The sequence below is a fragment of the Thyridium curvatum genome (genome assembly GCF_004353045.1).
Source record: "Thyridium curvatum strain D216 chromosome Unknown NODE_80_length_188492_cov_79.389520, whole genome shotgun sequence".
Lineage (NCBI taxonomy): Eukaryota > Fungi > Ascomycota > Sordariomycetes > Thyridiales > Thyridiaceae > Thyridium > Thyridium curvatum.
Window position 1 is genome coordinate 162,366 of NW_022156835.1, and position 14,227 is coordinate 176,592.

The window sequence follows — 14,227 nt, forward strand, 5'->3', positions numbered from 1 at the left end:
CTTGGAAATTGTGCCTCGGCAGGTCCACTTTTAGCAATGCCCCGAAGCACATTGGCTGCTGGGGTGTTCATGACATCAGCAGCCTCTTGACTCGCTTTCACATGCCGGTCCTACTCGTACAAAGCTACATGCTGTTTCTCCCTCGACCTGGCCTTTTACAGTACTGCTGACCATCCATCCAGGGATGCGGCGCCCCAATGTGTGCCAATGCACGCCGCTCCAGACACCGGGCCCACGACGCAAATGCACACATGATGCATTATTACTGACACGGAGCTGTTGGCTGGAAACGGGGCCTTTTCCCTTTCCCTTTCCCTTTCCCTTTCCCTCTGGTCGTCCGTTACCCCACAACAAGCCCCAGATCCTGGAGGAGCACGGGGAGTGGTTAGTTGCTTAAAGTACTGAACCAAATAAAACTAACTGTCCGTCTCAGTCATCACATGTGAATTCTACACCTTATTACCCGGCACGCCCGCCCTTCTTTCTTTTGAAACCTTTTTTCCTCTCGTGAATTGGAATGTGCTTGTATTCTTGCTCAATTGTAAAACTTGTCCTCTTCTCTTGAACTCATACTACTTGCTTCCATCTCCTCTTCCCCTTCCTCTTCTTCTTCTCCATCTCTATCACCCATCCGTACCCTATCCTTTCGTCCTCGCAGCCACGCGACAAGGCACACAAGATACAATGTCCAAGACGTTTACGCAAAGCGACGTTGCGTCGCACAACAAGTCCGATTCCCTCTGGATCACTGTCGACGGCGACGTTTATGACCTGACCAAGTTCCAAGATGAGCACCCTGGTAAGCTTTGCTCAACCAGTCCCAGACCCAACCAACCCCAGGCTGGGCCGACTTTGCCGAGCTTCGCCGGCGTCAGCACCCAAACCCCAAGAAGGAACCTCCTGGCTGACCAAACATTCTGTCAAATCGCACAGGCGGCAAGAAGATCCTGACCCGCGTCGCCGGCAAGGACGCCTCCAAGCAGTTCTGGAAGTACCACAATGAGGGCATCCTCAAGAAGTACAAGCCCTCATTACAGGTTGGCTCCCTAGACACCAAGCCCAAGACCGAGCCCACGCCTGCTGCTGCTCCAGCCCCAGCCAAGAAGGCCGCCCCCAAGGCTGTGGCCAAGTCTACGAACCAGGAAGAGTCGGAGGCTCTCGAGCCCTTCGGCGCCCAGATCCCCTTCGCCGACCCCAGCTGGTATCAGAGCGTAAGTGACTTGCTTGACCGTTGTCCCGCCGCTTCGTTTCGTATACATTGGTAGTTGCGAGACGACAAGAGATCTAACATTGTACGCCTCTCAATTAGTACCACTCTCCCTACTTCAATGAGACGCACGCCGCCCTCCGCGCCGAGGTCCGCGAGTGGATGGAGACGGCCATCGAGCCCAACGTCACCGAGTGGGACGAGAAGAAGGAGGTGCCTGCCGAGATCTACAAGGAGATGGGCCGCCGCGGCTACCTCGCCGGCCTGCTCGGCACCCACTACCTGAGCGAGTACACCAAGACGCCCATCAAGTGCGTCGACCCCAAGAAGTGGGACCTGTTCCACGAGATGCTCCTGACCGACGAGCTGTCGCGCGCGGCCTCGGGCGGCTTCGTCTGGAACCTCATCGGCGGCTTCGGCATCGGCTGCCCGCCCCTCGTCAAGTTCGGCAAGAAGGCCCTCGTCGACCGCATCCTGCCGGGCATCCTCAGCGGCGACAAGCGCATCTGCCTCGCCATCACCGAGCCCGACGCCGGCTCCGACGTGGCCAACCTGACCTGCGAGGCCAAGCTGAGCGCGGACGGCAAGCACTACATCGTCAACGGCGAGAAGAAGTGGATCACCAACGGCATCTGGTCCGACTACTTCACCACCGCCGTGCGCACCGGCGACAAGGGCATGAACGGCGTCTCCCTGCTGCTCATCGAGCGCTCCATGGGCGGCGTCTCGACCCGCCGCATGGACTGCCAGGGCGTCTGGTCCAGCGGCACCACCTACATCACCTTTGAGGACGTCAAGGTCCCCGTCGAGAACCTCATCGGCAAGGAGAACCAGGGCTTCCGCGTCATCATGACAAACTTCAACCACGAGCGCATCGGCATCATCATCCAGTGCCTGCGCTTCTCGCGCGTCTGCTACGAGGAGTCGGTCCGCTACGCCAACAAGCGCCGCACCTTTGGCAAGAAGCTCATCGACCACCCCGTCATCCGCATGAAGCTCGCCCACATGGCCCGCCAGATCGAGGCCTCGTACAACTGGCTCGAGAACCTGATCTACCAGTGCGAGAAGATGGGCGAGACCGAGGCCATGCTGCGCCTCGGCGGCGCCATCGCCGGCCTGAAAGCCCAGAGCACCCTCACCTTTGAGTTCTGCGCCCGCGAGGCCAGCCAGATCTTTGGCGGCCTGAGCTACTCGCGCGGCGGCCAGGGCGGCAAGGTCGAGCGGCTGTACCGCGACGTGCGCGCCTACGCCATCCCCGGCGGCAGCGAGGAGATCATGCTCGACCTGAGCATGCGGCAGAGCTTGAAGGTGGCCAAGGCTGTCGGTATGAAGTTGTAAGGGAGTTGAGTAAGGGCGGCTGTTTGTCTCTGGCTTTCTTGGGGTTGGGGGTGGGGGGGTGGTTTTGTTGTTGTTGTCGTTGGAAAAGGGATGGATGGATGGCTTTGGATGGCTTTGATATAGCTGCTGGCTTTGCCCCATAGGAGTTCTTTTGCACATCTGGGGAGTATGATGTACTACCATTTAACAATACATTTTCATTGTCTCGCTCGTCCAATTTGGTATCCTCGTGATTGGCACTGCCTGCCTACCATTTTCAGGCTCGTCTTTTGGAATTAAGCTACATCGCGCACATGTAAGGCCAAGATGCAAATTTGAAAAGGTCTTTGAAAGCAAGGCAAACCCGCGGATATCATTCCCCTTTATGAACAGCCATGTGTCTCTCCTCCTTGCGCATACCAATCAATATGCAATGCTGTTGTGACTTCCACCCCGCTCCTTGCAAGAGACCCCAGAGACAGTTTAGTACATAAGATACACTATTCGTAGTTTCGACACCGGACTTCATTTCCTCGCCCTCACCCTCAAAACCCCCCCAATCCCTTGACCCAACCAAGAAAGCCCAGGGTCTGTCAGGTCCGCCTACCTGCCAGACCCGATCGTCCATGGGTAACACCTTTTTTAACCACCGGCAACGACAGCCAGGCCGTCGTAGATCATCTTCTTGACGGCGTAAAACGTCCCGCCGACCTGCGTGGCCGGGCCGCCGTCCGTCGGCAGGCCGATGCTCTCGACCTCGACGCGGCCCGTCGTCGTCTTCCGGACGGCCACGGCGCCGTCGACGACGAGCGTGCCCTCGCCGCGGAACTCGGCCGTGTGGCCCGACGACTGCATCGCGCGCCGCAGGTCCGCCAGCCGCAGGTCGCCGACGTGCAGGGGCTGCGCGGCCGCGGACCGCGCCGCCGACGTCATGGCCGTCGGCAGGACGTCGAGCGTGGGCAGGGCCGCGGCGGGGGCCCCGGTCTTGGCGCCGTGCTGAGGGTCGTCCTCGGAGTCGGCCGAGACGTTGTGGTCGCCGCTCTCGGTCTTGATGCGCTTGTTGGCGCCCTCTTCGTCCCCGGCCTCGTGGTGGTGGCCCGACGGTGACTCCTCTTCCTCTTCCTTCGCGGCCGCCGTTGCCGGCCCGAGCAGCTGGCCCGTCAGGGTGACGATGCCCAGGCCGCGCAGGTTCTGCCACTTGAGGCGCTTGACCAGCTGGTCGGCGAGCCGGACGACCCAGGCGTTTGTGTCGACGCTGGCGTCGACAGTGGTGCCGATCTCGGGCGTCAGGACGTCGACCTCGTCTTCCGAGACGCCGCGGCTCGTGCTCACAATGTTCTTGTACGTGGCCGTGACGGCCGCCGTCTCCCGGCTGCTGCCGCCGATGAGGATCAGCTTCCTGGGCTGGATCAGCGGGAGGAGCATCTCGAGGTTGCGCTCCGAGTGCAGGCCCGAGTAGTCTACGTAGGCGATGCGCAGCTTGATGGCCAGCTTTTCCTTGGAGGTGATGAGCTTCGACGGACCCAACGGCTGATCCTCCTCGTCTTCGCCGGCATCGTCTAGGTCGTCTGCAGGTCCGTCTGGGGCTGCATCAGCGGCCTGATCGTCCACGGATGCCGCCCGGTTGAGCTGGGGTCTTTTGCCTGTGCCTGAACCGGTCTTGTTGGTTGCGATATCATCCCACTTCCTCTTCTTGCCTAGGTTATCTTGGTCACCGCCACCGGTAGCCTGCGCCTCGTTCTCTTCCTCTTCCCGTTCCTCGGATCGCAAGTAGTCCTCGGGCCTGATGAGCTCACCAAACTCGTCATTCCGTCTTCTCCTGATCGTGACCGGGAACATCCTTTCGCGGCCTTTCCTGTTGCGCACGTCAAAGTCGTACACGCCCTTCTTCTTGAGCAGGATGTTGATGCCCAGGTCCTCGTCCGTCAGCACGACCTTCTTCCTGCTCGCCTGCCCGATAGTGGTCGACAGGTTGAGCGCTTTACCCTGCTGTTCATTATCCGACTCATCCGAGTCTGAGGATGACTCTGAAGAGATGTCGTCGTTCAGGTCGGCGGCTGCCTCGAGCGAGGCCCCTCCCCCGGTCTGGAGCGTAGCCTGCAGTTGCCGCTGAGTTGCAAGCCACTGCTGGTACAGAGTGAGCTCTTCGCCTGCGAGCGCTTGCCGAGTGACTTCCGTAACTTCAACCTCCCGGCCATTGCCGGATACGGGGTCGCTTGACTGAGGCTTGTCTGCAACATCAGCGCCGTTTGTTTCCGCCCACCATCCCCACAAGGTCCTGGCCAAGGAAGGACGGTTGTTGGTACTGAGATTGGGCACCTCGGTGAGGATGACCATATTTCTCGGATCGTCAGCAATTCGTTTCAGGACGTCCTTGGAAAATCCCCATTCTAGACTTGTGTCGCTTGCGAGGATGATCCTGCCGCTCCCTTCCCCACCTTCGAGCTCCTGGCCTAGCAGCTTTTCGACTTGAGCTTTCCTCTCCAACAAGCGTAGATGTCGGAAGTCAAAGGGCCCGGCCTCCTTTCCCTTTGATCCACCAGAGCTGCCGTTGACCCGCCTCGATGTGTCTGCAGCGATTTCAAACTCTTGCACGATGCCTTCGTTCATCCATTCCAGCATGCTCCGAGCGTGTCGCATGACATTATTGACGCCGCGGCCAGCTAGAAAGAGCTTCGACCTGGAGAGAGCAGCGTTTTCCGCCGTGGAATCTTTCCTCCACTCGTGCTCTAGAAAGTAGGCGAGCTCGACGACCCGCGCATCCGAGTTGACGGGGATGAGAACGGTACCGCCGCGTTCCAGTGCCAGCCGGGCCGTGGCCAACAGCTCCTGATCCCTTTCGCCTGGGCGTGCGATATTGGGAGACTTGCTGCTGCACACCAGCGCGGTCGGTTTGCGTAGAGCCTCAATGACTTCTGAGCCACCTCCATGGCCGCCCATCCATGCAGCGCCAGAAAAGACATTTTCCTTGTACTGACCCCAGTCGCATGCATAGACTATAGACTCCAGGCCATGCTGGATGTGCCAGATCGTACCACCCAAGGATCTTCCAGAGTTGTACGCGGTGATCGTGAGGCCGTTGAGCGGAGATGAGAAGGTGGGAGTCGGCACGACGGTGGGCTGTGAGTATTTGAGATCACGGATGAGCGAGAAGTACTTGGCGATCTCTTCGGGGGTCGGAGGCTGTAGAAGGAAGTCCTGGTCGGCGGGAAGGGCTTGCGATGTAGAATATGAGACTTGAGCGAGAGAGCTGCGAGGGATGGTAGTGGCAGCGAGGGGTGTTGTAGAGTAAAGGTCCTGAAGCAGGGACCGTCCAAGGTCGATGACGGGGCGCGTCGCGTATATAGGTATCCTCGTGAAGAGAGGGAAGTTCCTGCAGCAATGTGCATAGGCGGCCAGGTGAGGGATCGTGGCCTGCGTGAGAAGTATCAAAGAGAGAGTGGGCACTTGTCTGATGAGATGCGATAGTCAGTACGGGATACAAATAGATGCGGCCGTGCACGATGGGAAGAGCGCAATGCTCGCAAACGTACTTCTCCAGCTCCTGAAGCTTCTCGGTGTCAAAAGACTCGTCCCAACCGACGTCGATGAGCACCTTGACGCCGCCATCGAGCTCGAGGATGGACTGCGATGCCGTCGACTCGGACTGGGCGCCCTGCAAGGGGCAGAAAGTAAACATGTCTACCGAGTTCTGTGGTTACCCCTTCGATCGCATGGCTGTCCTGTGTAGGCTGATGTTCTCTGCGCTGAGCCGGGCCTCTCGGGAGATGTTGGGAAGGACGATTGATCGACAGGCTGGACGATTTTCTTTGTCGCGTTCTCGGTCAAAGCCATCCAAAAGGCAGTGTTGCCAAAAGGCAGTGTTGAGAGAGAGCTAAGCTCAACTGGAGATCGAGACGCTCGGACCACGAGCTTACTCGGACAGCCGCTTCAGTGGGTTGGGGCTGAGAGTGGGACCTAAAGTTGATGAATTGGTAGCGCCAATTCAGCCTGATAGGCTCTGTTTACAACGCTCTTCTCCGAATTCTGCAGTGAGAAGCCGCCCAGCGGAAACGGAAAAATTGGCCGGAAAGAAATCGTGTCAATTTGAGTCCAAGCAGCGCGCTGGTCTGGGTCGATTGACCCTTCCTTACCCCTGTCTTTAGCGGGATAGGCCACTTTTTCGGTGCGTGTCTTCACAAGCCATCTCGGAGCGAGACTGGCGGAACTTCATAAACGTGTTCACCGCAATCACGCCGTGGAGGCTCCTTTCTACTATTCCACCCTGTCCTCTGGCCGATCGCCGGGAGATGTGCTTGTCCCAGTAGTTGTGTCCCCGAGCAACTCGACTGCATTTCCACGGAACCGACTTACACTAGCCTCGCCCACAGGACAGCTTGGCGATCCAAGCTCGATCACGCCCGTGTCCGAGGCGCATCCTCCCCTTCTTCACGGCTGCCCACCATGGCTGACTACTCGATGTATCACGCCCTTGGCCAGGGCGAGCAGCTCGACCCCAACGACCCCAACAGAACGACACAACCGGCACCTCCCCAGTTCCAGCCCCCCGCCGCATCGCAACCCTACCAGCAGGGCATGGGATACAATGCGCCAGCCCCGGCCGGTCAGCAGTACTACGGTGCACCGTCGCCAATGGGCGGCCCCGTCTCTCCTCAAGCTCCGGGCTACGGGCCGCCGCCTGGACAGAGCCCTTACCCGGGCCAGTCGCCGAATGCTGAAGACAGCACCCTGGCCGCGCAGATGGGAGGCATGGCTTTGGGTGCGGAACCACACCACACAGCAAGGAAGAAGAAGAAGGATCGGCACGCCTACCACACAGTCGAGGCCCCGGTTGGCTCTTCGCAGCCTTTCAATGGGATCCCCCCTCCTGGCACTCAGGCAACTGCCTTCCTGAACGCGGACCCTTCTGGTGCAGGTGGTTTTGTCGGTCAGGCACCGAGCCCCCAGTTCGGCCAGTTCCCCGCGGCTGCCAATGCTCCCTTCAACCCGGCCAATCCCGCCAGCCCGGCCGAGTTTGCTGCCCGCGGCGCTGACGGTGCGGCCCCTGCCGTCGTGCCTGCGTCCGGGCAACAGAAGGTGTCTCCCGAGGACCTGCCCAGCGTTCCCGTGTCCAGAGACTCGGTCCAGCAGTACTTCTTCAGCAACATGTACCCGACTTTCGAGAAACACGTACCGCCGCCGGCAGCTATCTCATACCTCGCTTTTGACCAGGGCAATTCCTCCCCCAAGTTCACCCGCCTGACAATGAACAACATCCCGGCTAGTTCTGAAGGTCTTCACAGCACCGGCCTGCCTCTCGGTCTGATACTCCAGCCTCTTGCGAGTCTGCAGGAGGGCGAGTCACCTATCCCTGTCCTAGACTTTGGCGATGTCGGTCCCCCACGCTGCCGTCGCTGCCGAGCCTACATCAATCCATTCATGATGTTCAGGCAAGGTGGTAACAAGTTCGTCTGCAATCTCTGCACCTACCCCAACGATACGCCGCCCGAGTATTTCTGTGCCACGTCTCCCCAGGGACTTCGTGTGGACCGGGACCAGCGTCCAGAGCTGTGTCGGGGGACCGTCGAGTTCGTCGTACCCAAGGAGTACTGGACAAAGGAGCCGGTTGGTCTGAGGTGGCTCTTCGTCATCGACGTGACGCAAGAGTCCTATAACAAGGGCTTCCTTGAAGCTTACTGTGAAGGCATTCTCGCCGCCCTGTACGGAGAGGAAGAGGGCGATGAGAAGGACGAGAATGGAGAGCCCAAACGACGGATACCGCCCAACGCCAGAGTCGGTTTTGTCACGTATGACAAGGAGATTCATTATTACAACTGCAGCGTAAGTTGCCCTGGGTCTGATACCGTAAACATTTGAGCTGATTTGATGTGGCTAGCCTGCTCTGGAGCAAGCACAGATGATGATAATGCCCGATATTGAAGACCCCTTCGTACCCCTGAGCGAGGGCCTATTCGTCGACCCTGTCGAGGCCAGGTAAGATCCATCCATGGAGCCCAGACCTGTGATCATGGGTTTTCCGAGTACTGACTGGTACAAGGGCTATCATCACGAGTCTTTTGACCCGATTGCCTCAAATGTTCTCTGCCATTAAGAACCCGGAACCCGCACTGCTTGCCACTCTCACCTCAGCAACGGCAGCACTTGAAAAGACCGGTGGTAAGATTGTCTGCTCTCTGTCAGCGCTCCCTACCTGGGGACCTGGGAGGCTTTTTATGCGCGACGACGGCAAGCACACCGGCGGCGAGATCGATAAGAAGCTTTTTACCACGGAGCATCCTGGCTGGAAAAAGATCGCAGAGCGGATGGCTGCTGGTGGAGTGGGAGTGGACTTCTTTATGGCAGCTCCGTCGGGCGGTTATCTCGACATTGCAACTATCGGTGAGTCAACATGCTAGAAGCACTTGTCTGTCACCGGACTAACTGACATTCTTGCAGGTCATGTCTCATCCACCACCGGCGGCGAGACCTTCTACTACCCCAACTTCGTCTCGCCACGAGACAGCCCAAAGCTGTCACTTGAGATCAAACACGCAGTCACCCGAGAGACCGGCTTCCAGGCACTTATGAAGGTCCGTTGCTCCAACGGTCTCCAGGTCTCATCCTATCACGGTAACTTCATTCAGCACACGTTTGGTGCAGATCTCGAGATTGGTGTTCTCGACGCGGACAAGGCCATCGGAGTGACATTTAGCTATGACGGCAAGCTAGACTCCAAGCTCGATGCGCACTTCCAATCTGCAACCCTCTACACTACCGCCAATGGTGAGCGTCGTGTCCGATGCTCGAATATCGTTGCAAGCGTCAGCGACAATGCAAAGGACACCCTCAAGTTCGTCGACCAGGACGCTGTTTACTCTATTCTGGCCAAGGAGGCAGCAACCAAACTTGCTTCGACCTCTGCTACGCTGAAGGACGTGCGCCAGTGGCTGACAGAGAGGACCATTGACATCCTGGCCGGCTACCGCAAGAATTACCTCTCCCAGTCACACCCGCCCAGCCAGCTGGTCCTGCCCGAGCGCCTCAAGGAGTTCTGCATGTACATGCTGGGCCTGATCAAGTGCAGGGCCTTCAAGGGCGGTAACGAGACGTCGGACCGCCGCGTGCACGAGATGCGCATGATCCGGGCCATGGGCTGCCCCGAGCTCAGCGCGTACCTCTACGCGCGCATGATCCCCATCCACAACCTGCAGCCCGAGGAAGGCTTCGCGGACAAGGAGACGGGCCAGCTGCGGCTGCCGCCCTCGGTGCGCACGAGCTTCGCGGGCGTCGAGCCGGGCGCCGTCTACCTCGTCGACAACGGCCAGCAGTGCCTCATCTGGTTCCACGCGCAGACGTCGCCCAACCTCATCGCCGACCTGTTCGGCCCGGACAAGGACTCGCTGCAGAGCCTCGACGCCTACACCTCGGGCCTGCCCGTGCTCGAGACGCACCTCAACGCGCAGGTGCGCAACATCATCGAGTTCCTCAAGGGCCTGCGCGGCTCCAAGGGCTTCACCGTCCAGCTCGCGCGCCAGGGCATCGACGGCGCCGAGTACGAGTTTGCGCGCCTGCTGGTCGAGGACAGGAACAACGAGGCGCCGAGCTACGTGGACTGGCTGGTGCAGATCCACAAGAGCGTGCAGTTGGAGGTGAGTTTTTTTGACGTTCATCAAGTCCCCCTTGTGTTGTCTATTTGAGATTCTTGGCTTGGCTAACGTGCTTCTTTTACCCTTTTTTCAGCTCCAGGGCCAGAGGAGGAGGGAAGACGGGGGCGAATCGTCGACTCTTGCTAACTTTGCTGGCTTGCGGCCTGCGTACTGGTAGGCGTGAAGAGGCAAGGCAAGGGAATGAGTGGCGAGAGCGGTTGGTTGGCTTTTAGTCAGTCTTGGCCACCGGGCCGTCATTCTCCTGTGCGCGCCGTCTCTCCCGGACGATGATGATTACTACGAGCCGCGGTCACAGCCTGATGAGTTCAACGGTGTGGTCAGGTCGGGATGACTGAGAGAAGGGAAGGGAGAAAGAAGGAAGGAGAGGAAATGCAGTGACGTGACGGCATTCATGATGTCTAAAAGAGGTACATGATATTACAAAAAACTTGAATGAATGGTATAGCATGATTGCTTGAGTACCTGGATCTTGAGTACCTTGATCTTCTTATATTGATGCTTGTTGTGAATCTGTTGTGGGTGCCTTTCAGCTGGAGGGAGAGTGTCCGGAAAGCCATTGATCTCCCCTGAGCGACCAAGTGGCCCGTCTTGATGGAACGAGTTTGTTTATAGGTGGCAACCAAAAGAGTAAACTGTCATTCTGCAGTCTTGTCTTGCCAGGCGCTCCACGGGACAAGAAGGGTTACAAAAGTCGGCAGAGTGAGACAAAAGAATTCACCAAGAGTCACCTCACAGAGGTGCGGCACTAGCAAAAATCACACAAGTAATGCATGCAATCCTTATTTCTTCATTGCCCATCTCCCCGTGTGCAATGATGTGAGCAGCTGTCTCTAGTAGAAGTAAAAAAAAATAGAAAGCACAACAGACAAATGTGATGATGTAAACAACTAGGAGGGTGCTGCTTTTTTCCCACCCATCATCCATGGTAAAATCATGTGAAGCTCCCAGATAACCCTTGAAACTCCTTGCTGTCAAGATGCAAATAACCCTCACCCTTTTGCCTGCCTCATAATGATGACACACAAACCAAAAAGTAATAAAGAGAAAACAAAGCAGCTTTTTGTCCTCCCCATCCCCTTTTTCAGACCCTTCCTTGCTGAGCAAGACAAACAAGCACAGGTCAGTCCTAGCACAATTCCAAACTCTCGGAGACCATCTCATGCACGTCCGTCCTGTAATCGCAGACAATCCCAGCGCAAGTCACACATCCATGTACCGCACACACAAAAGAAAGCCCTTGATGCAACAACAAGAATCCTCACCACCTGTTGTATTTCCACCTCCCCCTTTCTCTCTTTTTTTTTATTAGCTCCTTGTATGCAGGAACTTCCTGTCCAGCACCGACAGGGCCCGCGCGTCCTCATGGAACGACGACGGCGGCGGCAGGATCTTGGACCCCATGACGGACGACGCTGACGCCGCCGCCGACGAGGCCACGCCGAGCTGGCGGGGCGAGTTGCCGGCGCTGTTGCTGGCCGGGTTGGCGCTCGTGGGCTCCGAGTTGGTCGGCGTCGGGTGCAGCAGGATCGACAGGCTAGCCTTATTGCCCGACGGGGGCCCGCCGTTGGAGTCCGAGTGCGAAGAGCGAGGGGGCGAGGCGGAGCCCCGGGGAGGCGGCGTGCTCATCGTGCCGTTGGCCGATATCGCGGGCAGGGGCCCCGGCGCGTTCTTGGCTCCGGCGGGCGCCAGGCGAGGATCGAGCGACGCCTGCTGGGCCTGAGACTGGAGCTGGTGGAGCCTGGGCGAATCGCTCGGCCGCGGCTGGGGGAGATGAGGAGAGTGCTGGTAGTGGTGTGGCGCTGGGTTGTAGGGCGCCAGCGTCGGCGGTGTGGTGCGCGACTGGGGAGCGGAGGTCGGCAGAGGGAGCGGTGCCCGGTCGTACTGGGGGTTGGGAGGCGGCGCGCCTGCATACGCAGGCTGGGAAGGATAGTGCGCGCCGGGCGGAGGAGGAGGCCCGTTGGGCGGATAGTGGTGCGGGTAGTGGCCGTAGGGAGGCGTCGCCATCGGCGAAGGCGGCCAGCCGTAGCCTTGCTGAGGGTAGGGCGGGTATGGTGCGCCGTGCGGCGGGTGTCCGTGTTGCTGCGGAGCAAGGTACGGAGGCTGCTGCATAGGTGTCCGCGTCATGGCGGGGACTGGCGTCTCGGCGAGGCTCGACTCGGGGTAGAGTCCCTTCATCGGGATCACGTTGCGGAGCTGGGGATCGTTGCTCGGCTGCAACAGCTCGGGTTGTCCGGGGTGCGGCCTTGAGTAGTAGGAGATCAAGTGAAGGTGCTGGCCTTGTGACGTGGTGATGCTGAAAGACTGCTTCATAAGACCGTCTGCCTTGTACCTGTACCCGTCGGGCTCGCCGTCGTCCTGGTCGTCGTCACTAGCTCGGCCAGACGAGTCGGGCGTCTTGCCGGCGCCGCGGCGTGAGTTGCCAAAGCCGCCTCCGCGCTTGCCCTCCATTTCGCGGTAGGTCAGGAAGCTGCCGGAAACCCTGCTCGCGCTCCATGACTTTCCATCCGTCCATCTCCGCATGCCGGCTTCCCGCTCATCCCAAACAAATACTGAACCGGACCGGATCGATTGCCGTTCCTTCTCTGATAGCCGTCGCTGGACTCGCGGCAAAAGGCCTTGCCGGCAAGCCTCGAAGAGCTTGATAGCATCTCCCGGCGTCCTGACGTAGCCGTGATATGTTTCCATCATCCTGATGGCTCGAGTAGTAAGTATGTAGCTTTCTGGTTTTCTTTTTATGTCGTCGTCGATCGCAAATGCGATTCAACGCAATTTCGTGGTCAAACAGGATCAAAGTCCTTCTCCTCAATGGGCCGTGTCAGGGAGTGATGACGCCCACCATCCAGTCTGGTGAGTAGGGTCGCCCGCTGGAAGATGTTCACGGCTAGCACTTCCGCGACAATGCTCCGAGGAAATTCGAAATCAAAAGAGGCAGCTTTTGCCACAGAGCGGCAGCTTGTGCGATTAAGCAGCAGCTGTGATCGACGAGGTCTTAGTAATCCGCCTCGATCTGGGCAGCTTTAGACGGCTGGGGGTGGTGGTGGTGGTGCGTGTGGACGAGATGAGACGTCGCGTTCCAGATGATCCACAGCCAGGTAGAGGCTGTCAAGGGTGCTGGTACTATGAGCAACAGAGTTAGCACCTGGCTATACTTGGGACATGAAACAGCATCGCAGCGTGTGCTCAAAAGCAAAAGCCAGACAACCTCGAGTGATGTGCATGGTGATGTGTTAGATTGGTGGGTCTCGCCCACACGGCAGGGCTTGCGAGACGAGCAGGGTCTGATCTCGGAGCTCCATCGTAGCAGCATCCCCGCGTCGCCTGAAACGAACCGCCAGATTCGGTCCTCCACAGCTCGTAGAGGTCGAGATTTTGGCGTCCAGATAAAGAAAGCCAAGCCTTTTGAGTGACGGCCGAGAATGCCGAAGATGCCTCCAACCCTGGGAAGATCCTCCCATGCTCCCCTGTTCCCACGCCTTGTCCTCGACTAGACTTGCCAGTCGACACTGGCCACCCATCGCCGTCCCAGCCTGTTCAAGAACACTCCACGAGTCTGATTGGACGGCCCGTACGTCTGGCAAAATAGGCATACAGGGTATGCCGTATGCTTGTTTAGGCGAGCCTTGCTTCGCTTTCCTCAACGTAGCATAGCACCCGTATGAATGGGGGAAAAAAGACACGAAGCCACCGGGGTTGTCAAGTTTCAGGATGGACAAACACGCGCAAGCAGCTGAAAAAGGACCACTCGCTGGAGCAGCCACTCGGAGTGTCTTGCCCTATGAAGCCTAGATGCGCGACGCTCTCTCCAAACAAGAAAGGCTGGGTGAAGCATGCGCAACAGGAGAACGAGGACGACACTGAAACCTGGGCGGGACACCACACGTACAAAGGCATTTGGAACAAGGAGGACCAGCTGGTGAGACGAAAGGAAACCCAACGTTCATACATACCTAGATGAGAGAGAGAGAATGTTGTGGTTCCTGTCGCCTGGAAGCGAAGAAACTCAAAAAAGGCCCGGGGGGGTGGATCGTCCTTTTGTCTGTCGTCGAGTAGTTCGCTG

General features: G+C 58.4%; 4 protein-coding genes across 4 annotated transcripts; 2 read left to right on the forward strand and 2 right to left on the reverse strand.

Moving 5' to 3' along the window:
- Positions 1-684: 684 nt before the first annotated feature.
- E0L32_010218 (uncharacterized protein) lies at positions 685-2,545 on the forward strand (the record flags this gene model as incomplete). Its single annotated transcript, XM_031132812.1, has 3 exons — positions 685-799; positions 934-1,211; positions 1,310-2,545. 3 exons carry the CDS (start codon positions 685-687, stop codon positions 2,543-2,545), a joined length of 1,629 nt encoding a protein of 542 aa, XP_030989862.1.
- Positions 2,546-3,166: 621 nt separating this feature from the next.
- Positions 3,167-6,203, reverse strand: E0L32_010219 (uncharacterized protein; the record flags this gene model as incomplete). Its single annotated transcript, XM_031132813.1, has 2 exons — positions 3,167-5,975; positions 6,058-6,203. 2 exons carry the CDS (start codon positions 6,201-6,203, stop codon positions 3,167-3,169), a joined length of 2,955 nt encoding a protein of 984 aa, XP_030989863.1.
- A 764-nt stretch (positions 6,204-6,967) lies between these two features.
- Positions 6,968-10,327, forward strand: E0L32_010220 (uncharacterized protein; the record flags this gene model as incomplete). Its single annotated transcript, XM_031132814.1, has 5 exons — positions 6,968-8,344; positions 8,400-8,497; positions 8,562-8,902; positions 8,960-10,152; positions 10,244-10,327. 5 exons carry the CDS (start codon positions 6,968-6,970, stop codon positions 10,325-10,327), a joined length of 3,093 nt encoding a protein of 1,030 aa, XP_030989864.1.
- Positions 10,328-11,475: 1,148 nt separating this feature from the next.
- Positions 11,476-12,858, reverse strand: E0L32_010221 (uncharacterized protein; the record flags this gene model as incomplete). Its single annotated transcript, XM_031132815.1, has 1 exon — positions 11,476-12,858. One exon carries the CDS (start codon positions 12,856-12,858, stop codon positions 11,476-11,478), a length of 1,383 nt encoding a protein of 460 aa, XP_030989865.1.
- Positions 12,859-14,227: the final 1,369 nt, after the last annotated feature.